General features: G+C 34.5%; 1 protein-coding gene across 1 annotated transcript; it reads right to left on the reverse strand.

Moving 5' to 3' along the window:
- Positions 1–1,890: 1,890 nt before the first annotated feature.
- On the reverse strand, positions 1,891–3,144 carry LOC102588999 (zinc finger protein ZAT1-like). Its single transcript, XM_006366073.1, has one exon. It carries the CDS (start codon positions 3,142–3,144, stop codon positions 1,891–1,893), a length of 1,254 nt encoding a protein of 417 aa, XP_006366135.1.
- Between the last annotated feature and the right edge of the window lie 5,890 nt (positions 3,145–9,034).

Below are 9,034 nucleotides of genomic sequence, written 5' to 3' on the forward strand. Positions count from 1 at the left end.
CAAGTCTTTTATTAACATATATATACATATATACATGTAGAAAAATTGTCAATTCCAAGCAAACAATTAAGCAAAGGGGAAAGATCGAAGGATCAGTTGTTTAAGGTCATATTGGGAGAGAAACTGGTGATTTTTATTATTATTACTTGGGTGATGATGTGTCATGTAGGAGAAACATGCCCAATCGCAATGATGAAGGCACTATTGATCCTTCATTTCCAGCGATATCAATTTTTTAATCAAAATGGTCGAGGATCTAAAAAGCGTGGAAAGCGAGGCTTCACTGATATGGAAATGCAATCAGCTGTTTGCTTAATTGTCCAGAGATTCAACCATATGTCAAGTAAGTGTTAAAAATATGTTATCAAATTGCATACTAATAAGTGTTCATTAACTAACGAAATACTTGAATGTAAAATAATCAGCTTGTTCGTAAACACACGGGGTAAGCCCGGGTAATGAAGCCAACTATACAAAATTTTCCAAATGGCTGAGGAACTATGTAAGTGTGCAATCACTAAGTATTTAATAATATATTCATGTTATACTAAATTATATTACTTGAAATAACAATCATGTAGGTTTACGATGAATACTCAAGTGTCCGTTTACGATAAATACTCAAGTGTCCAACATTTGCAATTAGTGAAAAAAGTAGCACTTGGACCTGAATCTCAAGTACTGACAATGAATAAGTATTGTGTCAATGATTTTAAGTTTCAAACTGAAGAAGTTTCTAGGAACAAGAAAACAAAGAGCCTTTATCTAATCTTTAAGGTTACTCAATTTTGCTTCTTTGGTCTTTCAATTTTCCTCCCTACTCAATGAATGCATCTTGTAGGGCTTCAACTTTAGGAAATTTTCAATTCTTTGAATTTCTACTCCACAACACGATGTAGCCCATTGTTAAATAATTGGAAGGTTTTTTGATTGGCCCTGGAGCCCTTTGTTGAACATTTGGAGGATTTTCTGATTGGCCTAGACTCCTTTGTTGAGTACTTGGAGGATTTTCTGATTGGTCGGTGTCTTGCAAGGAATCAAGCGATGGTGATAACATTGGGGTCATTAATTAAAATCGTCAAGGTCAGTGCAGCATCCAACACAAACTTTGTGATTATTTTGATCAATGGATTTGTACGTGGCAAGGGTGAACATAATCGAGATCTATTTGTGGAATGGGTTTAAGTTATTTTTATTTTTATTTGTATTATTTTACGTAACAAAACGTTAGCCTTTTGGGAAAAATATAGTGCTTTGGTTCTTGTTGTCAAAATCTTTATTGAAAGATACAAAAATTTAAGTAGTTTGTGTCAAACTTTTAAAATATTAGGAAAACTTTTATTTTTGAAATGAGATTTAATACACTCATCATGTTAGTGCCACGTAGGCCGAAAAGGGGTAGAAAATTAATTAAAAAATAAGTTCGGGGGGGTAATAGGACCTTAGTAAAGGTTAGGTGTGTCTCAGGGATTTGGGGCATAGGCTAGGGGGGTACTTATGCATTTTCCCAAAAAAAATTAATTGCAACTTTTGAACAAAAGTAAGTTAATTTTCATGTAGGAAATTGCAAATCTGTTTTATAACTTGTTTAAAAGGAAACAAGAAGTAGGACATTAACACTTTCTTAAGCATCTGATTATCCAATATATTTGATATATTTTGTAAGCATTACTAATTAATTAGGTGAATTAGCTCGACAGAACCATATGTACAAAGAGTTGTTGCTGCTATATTAAGGGACTGGACAAATTACAACTTGCAACTAGTGAAAAATAAATAGACTACTAATTAATATTATTGCAAATGTTTAAACATTGGAACATCCCACAATATTAGTCGTATAAATTGGGAAGAAAGGTATAATATTTTACTGTCACTTCAATATTACCCTTATAGGGTTGCTAAAATATCAGGAGTTGGACCAATCCCTACTTGTAACCAAGAAGAAGAGCCTTTATCCAAATTCACATCTTTAAGGTTACTCAATTTTGCTTCTTTCACCTTTCTATTTTCCTCCCTTCCCAAAGAATCTTTGCACTCGTCATTTTGATTAGTATCGTCTGTCCATAGCTGGAGTTGGCTTCTTGGGCCTTCGTGTTCAAATGGATTATTGTGTAGTTTCAAACCAACTTCAGTTGGATTGCCTAGTTGTTCTGGAAAATTTAGATCTAGTGGTTGATGAGAGTTGATAAATAAAGGTTTGTTGTATAGTACTTGTTCTTGGTTGTGATATTGGATTTCTTGAAAAGTGGGTATAAAGGTAGTCTCTGGTAAACTCGATGTTAGCCAGTGACACCTTTTGTGTCCACCCAAGGCTTGTCCAGATGAAAAGACTCGATGGCAAATTGAGCATTGGTGAACCCTCGATCTCTTTCTTGAAAATGAGGTTGATGATGTTGGAGATTGAGATTGAAAATCGTTAGATTCTTGATGCAAAATTAAATCACTAGGAGAGATCATTGAGTCTTCATCAATGTCATTATCATCATCGTTGTTATTGTTGTTGTTGTCATCGTCATCTTTAATGTTGTCATCGAGTTTCGCAGCATAACACCCTTTAACTTTCTTGTGACTCGCTCTATGTCCCCCTAAAGCTTGGTGAGAATTAAAAATTTTCTTACATCCTTTACATTGAAACATTCCCTTTTCCACTTCTTTGGCCTTGTTTTTAGCCTCCTTGTTATTATTATCGGACAAATCATAAGATTTGTTCGATAACATAACTAAACAATTCGCGAGATCTTCTTCTTCTTCTCTTGAACAATGTTGTTTATCCTTAACATCGGGACCATAATAATAATACTCCGATTTTTCAACATCTACATGATCACGATCATGATCACTTGTTGATCGATTATTCCCTAACATTAATCGATTATAATTAGTACGAAGATTATACGAGTGTTTTTGACCCTCCAATTTTTCCCTTCTAAAATTATTCATCATATATTTTTGTTCACTAATTTCTTCTCCATAGTTTCTATTACTACTACTATTATCCCCTACTGCTCCATGAGATCTCATGTGGCCACCTAGTGCCCCAGCACTATTAAATCCCCTCTTACATATTCTACAATAGAGTAGTAAAACATGACTTGATGGTTCATTTTTTTGGCTATTATTATTGTTATTGTTATCCACCATTTTCACTCATTTTGCACTAAGAGTACTAAAAGAGAGGTGGTATATATAAATAATTATTAGTTAGTGACAGTAGCAAAGTGAGGGAAGTTATCCTAGTTTATAGTTGATGTTAATTGAATGTGGATGAGAGTAAAGAGATAAAACATGTTTGTTACAAGTGGAAGGTTTTGTTTATGTGCGGTAGGGAGATTATTTCTAATTCTTGTGGTTATGGTGTCATGTTAGTATTTCTATAGTCAAAATTTACTTACACAAGATTACACATTTTACAAAATATTGTACTTATAAAGAAATTTGTAAGGTTATAGTGGACTACTTTACTAGTGTGACGTCTATATATGTGTGTATGTATTATACAAACATGTAGTAAAAAAGAACAATTTTACTCATTTAGAGGTAGTTATAATTAATTGTCAAATAATGAGGATAATTCATACAAAAACTAAATGAGTAAACTTATAGCGAGGCTTGGAACAAAAACTTATAATATGTTTGATGTGGCCTATCGGTGAATAAAGTTAGAGAATAAAAATATCGAGGTTCAACTTTTGTAGAATCAAAAATTTTAAAGCATGATTTTTTATATTTATTATTTTTTCTCTAAACGTTGGTTGACATAATTATCGCGTAGTAATTGTATTAATGGAAGGTAGTTAGTACTCGATAAAATAATTCATGTTATACTGATAAATTGAACTTTACACCGCTATTACCAACAACAACTAAAGAAAAGTTTTTGTGTATGGTATGGAAAGAAAAACATCTTTTTTTTTTTTTTTATATTCAAAATTTCTCATGTTTGGTTGATCAAAATTAATGTTTTGAAAAATATGTTCTTTAGAAAAAAACTGTCACGACCCGAGAGCACCCCCTAGTCGTAACACGGCGTACTCAACCCCGAAGGGTCTAATACAAGCCTCTTAGCATTCATAACATTAGATACATAGAAATAGTGCGGAATTTATAACTTTTCTTTAATAAATCCAACATCAAAAGACATTTATAGAGCAGCGGAATACTAAGTCTCACATGGCCATCTTGAACAAACTTTAAGAAGATAGGGTCATGACCCTTTACAATCGAAGTCTTAACAAAGTCTTAAACATAAAATCTAGAAACATAAAATCCTTGTCCTCGACATATGAGGACATACCAAAAGAGGTCTTGAGAGAACTCTAATCCCAAGCTTCCCTAGAGAAAGAAATCACTTGCCGGAACCTACACTTGTAGTAAAAACAAGAAAATATGGGTTAGCACACAAAAATGTACTAAGTATGATGACCATGCAAACACATGCTTTAAAAAGGGACATTAAAGTCATGCTTTATGCCATTTTTGTAAAACTTCAAGAACATTGATACAAGAGGCAAATATAAGTCACAACCAGCATACAAAGTCACATAATTCACATTTGAGCAAAATCACATATAACTCTTTACCTTCACCTTGAGCCTCCACCTCAAGTAACCCTCAAGCTATGCCTTGTGCAATGTATGGGTAGCGTCCCATACCACCACCCACAATAAGGCACCACCTTAAGGTCACCCAAAAGTGAACTTACCATTCATCCTTTCCACCTTTACACAATAAAGTATTTAAGAGACATAAACATTATATGAATCACGCCATCACATTAAGACCAACATCTAAGACAACTCTAAGTCATACATGTGCAATGTGCAAGTAGCATCCCATACTACTACTCACACTAAGTACTCCTTTGAAGTCACCATAGACAAGGTACATTCATATATAATAGACATGACAAGGAAGTTACTCATAATACAATCCAAGTATAGCATGCATCTTTACATTTAAGTATTTAAGCCAACATTCTTCACTAAATTCATTTAGGACACATTCATGCATTTAGAGGACTTTCATACATTAAGTTTGGAAAGCCAATATGCATTTTCAAACATAGAAGACAATCTATAGTCACAATACACTCATAACATAGAAATATCAATACCTTAGCAACCTCTAAGAACACTTGTGCAATGTATGGTTGGCACCCCATAATACCAACCTTACTAAGCATTTCTTGAAGCCACATATTCATTTCCATAATCTTCAAGCTTACCATAATCCATAGTCATAAATGAGGAATTATACAAGTACATGAACTAACCATAAGGAAAGTCATCTATTCATATCTTATCATACCATAAGGAAACCATTCCACAACATCCTAATAAGTCTCATTGTGAAATGTAAAAGTGAAGTCCCATACCTCCACTTCTACCAAGTAAACCCATTAAGAAGTCATAGTATAGTTCCTATCATATTCATTATCTTATTGTTATTAGGGAATATTAGCCATAATCGACATAGACCATGTGAGCTACATGGAATCCTATGTCATATAACCCCACACCGAAAGAAGGCGTTCTTACTTGTCGAAGGTAGAACTAATTATATTTAGCTTCTAAGTGGATCCACTAGCTAAGTCCTATTTTTGGCACATAGTTATGGGATAGGGAGATTGCTACTAGAAACCCAACCTATTGCATTAGTGGAGGAGCTTCCATCTCATGAGTTTACTATAGATGACCCAACCTATAGCATTAGCGGATGGGCCTTTTCCTCATTGTCCATATCCACTCGGTGCTAAACATTATTTCCCAAATTATACATAATTAGTATGGAATTGTATCTGCATGTGTGAAGGCATACTTTACCCTTCGTTCAATACAACTCACTAAATAGCTCATAGATTCATTAGAGGTGAGAATGTACTTTCAACCTTAGAATCAACATTAGTATGTGAGAATAACTATCACACCAAGATCATGTGTTCTCATGAGAATGGACTTTCAATCAACACAATAGGATCAACATGGTTGTGTACATTTCATGCATAATAATGTGTAAAGATGCATATGAGAACTATACTTTCAATTACCACCATTAATACATCATGATCATATTTATGCATGGAGTGTGTGTGTGTAATTGTCCTTGAAATGACACAATCAACAACATTATAATCATCCTAGACCATTCATACAATATCAAGTGTAGGGGTAAGAGAAGAATAGCCTTTTCAACAATACCACAATATACTCAATAGTCATAGGACTTTCATCTTCTAGGTAAATCATGAGTTCACACACAATCTTGCCAACATGCACAAACCTTCACCATATGCCCTTCAAGGGCTATGGACCAACTCATCCCAAACATATAGCAATAGCAAAATAGATAAGGGAATACCATGATCCAACAACTCATCAATACATTAATCACATCATGATTGGCACTTTATACTTCAAGTATTCATCAACATGCACATAATATCATGATCAAGTCAATTCATGTTTAGAAGCATTACACTAAACCAATTCAAGTCTACGTGATCTAATCTAAGGCATTACATTAAGAAATTCATCATTCTTGGAGGATCACATTTAAACCCTCAATTTACCTCTTTCATGACATAACCCTAGAATCTTAGGTTAATCAATAATACATGTAGAATTATACTAACATCAAGTAACTACATCATAATTAAACACCTCCACCTTTCAAGTGGATCAACATCTCTAACACAAGTTTACTACTAAAAGTACTTAGGTCAAACTTGCCCTTTCAAGGCTATGATCACAAATCCTCAATTCACCAAAAATTCACCATAATTAGTCATAGATGATGATACAAGTCAATAATCTAAATCAATCTAGGCATAAATCCATCAACATTCATTCATAATCAACAAACCCACTTCATAAGGCACAATTTAGGAATTGAGAGAAATCATGGGTTCATAGAGTATTTTCATCTTTAAACAACAATTAAACATCAATATAATCATTGTTTATCATTTGAAAATGTTTGATGCAAGAACTCATGAGGTTGAATAAAACTTAGGGTTTTGTGTAACTTGAAAACCTTGAAAACTTCTTTGAAATTGACTCTAGGGTGAAAACTAACCCTAGATGAAGGATCACCATACCTTATACTAGAAGAATCCCATGAAAATATACCCAAAATCCTTCCTCTTCAAGCCCTAAGTCTTCTTCTCCTCTTGGTCTTCAATAGAGTTCTTAGAGAGAAAATATTTTGGGAGGGAGGGTTTTGATTAGGGGAAAAGTAAATAATGAAATCTAAAAATACCATTTTAATGCTTTAATACTCTTAAAATACCTTAAAACACTTAAAATAACCGTCCATACACTAATTGGGACTTGGGGTGAATTTACCAATTCACCCCCAAGTTGGTCGTGTCCCTTGACAGCAAACCAGGTCTCATTCACGAGACTCCTATCTATGGACCGTGGATGGGTTGACGGACCGTATTGGTCTTCCATCAATGGTGGTTGTCTCTTGGTTATAAGCCCTTTGACCTACGGAGGCCATCCACGGGGCATGGATGGACCTACGGGGCGTGGACCCCTTTCGTAGGTCACCCCTTTTTGTCCAACTTTATGGTTCCTTGGGGTCTTGGGGTGTAGACTTAGGGTCCTCCTCAAGGAACCTTAGGTGTTCCTTGGGGGAGTCGTACCTTGACGTCTAACCCCTAAACACCTCAACCATGACTCGGGACAACATACAACACCATCAAATCTCATGACAAACACAAACACACACGTTAGGCTTTAGTTTCACTAGTTCATTTTTAGGATCGTTACAAAAACATTCATTAAAAATAAGGTTAATGACTTCCCTAATAATATTAAGTACCGAAAACAGTTTTCATAAATGGCATTTCAAGTTCATGGCCTCCTTCCCCACCCTCTAATGACCCTTCTTAGTGAAATAGAATGAATCACTTGAGTGCAGAGCTGTCAGGGGTAGTTGAGTAATTGTATAATTAGTTAGTTTGACACTTTGTTAGTCGGTTATGAGTGCACATCTAGTTAGTTAGGAATGTATAAATGTATAAATAACATGCACTATAAGCATTTTTGTTTTTCTGAATATTTTGGAATAATATTATCATATCTTTTTCCTCTCTACTTTTGTGTTCCTCATTGATGAATTGTTCTAGTCAATATATATGAATTCTATCATGGTATCAGAGCATTGAATTACAATTGTGAGTTCTTGCTATCATGGATTGCAGATCAACAATGGCTAAGTTTGTAACGACCCGAGAGCACCCCCTAGTCGTTACCGGCGTATTCGACCTCTCGGAGGTCTTATACAAGCCCTTAACATTCGTCATAGCATTTATCATAGAAAAATAGTGGAAAATTTAAAACTTTTTCATAATATAACACAAGATATAAAAGTCACCTCATTAAACCTTTAATACAAAAATTGGAGTACTACGTCTCAAGGTAGCCATCTTAAAACATGACTACAACACAAGAGGGACACAACCCTTACAATACAAAAGAAACTACTATCTAGTACATAGAACTTAAGGAAACTCTTTAAACATAAAGGTCCTTGAATCTTAAGGACACACCCGAACTTGGGAATAGTAAGCCAAACTCATCACTTCTAGGAAAACCCTTTACTCACCATCACCTACACTTGGTGTAAAAAGATGAAGAAGAATGGTGTTAGTATAAGAATGCACTAGTATGATAACCATGCAAAACATGCTCTTAAAAGGACATTTAGTTGGACACCATGCATCATGCCTTTTTAGAGAAACTTCAAGAACGTTTAGTACAATAGGAACAATATAAACCACATACATCATCACACACGAAAACCATTCATAATAGCACATAGAGACACTTATAACATTTTAGGCACATTCAATGCATAAAATACATTACCTTCCTTTTTATCTTAACTTCTTTTCCTCAAGCAACCCTTAGGGAATACTTGGTGCAACATAACACCTTAAGGTTACCAAGAGTGAACTTACATATAGCCTTCATCAATCCAACCACATATATTCATAGAGTCAAAAGCACACCATAAGACATAGTCT

Source organism: Solanum tuberosum, unplaced genomic scaffold (genome assembly GCF_000226075.1).
Source record: "Solanum tuberosum cultivar DM 1-3 516 R44 unplaced genomic scaffold, SolTub_3.0 scf00614, whole genome shotgun sequence".
Lineage (NCBI taxonomy): Eukaryota > Viridiplantae > Streptophyta > Magnoliopsida > Solanales > Solanaceae > Solanum > Solanum tuberosum.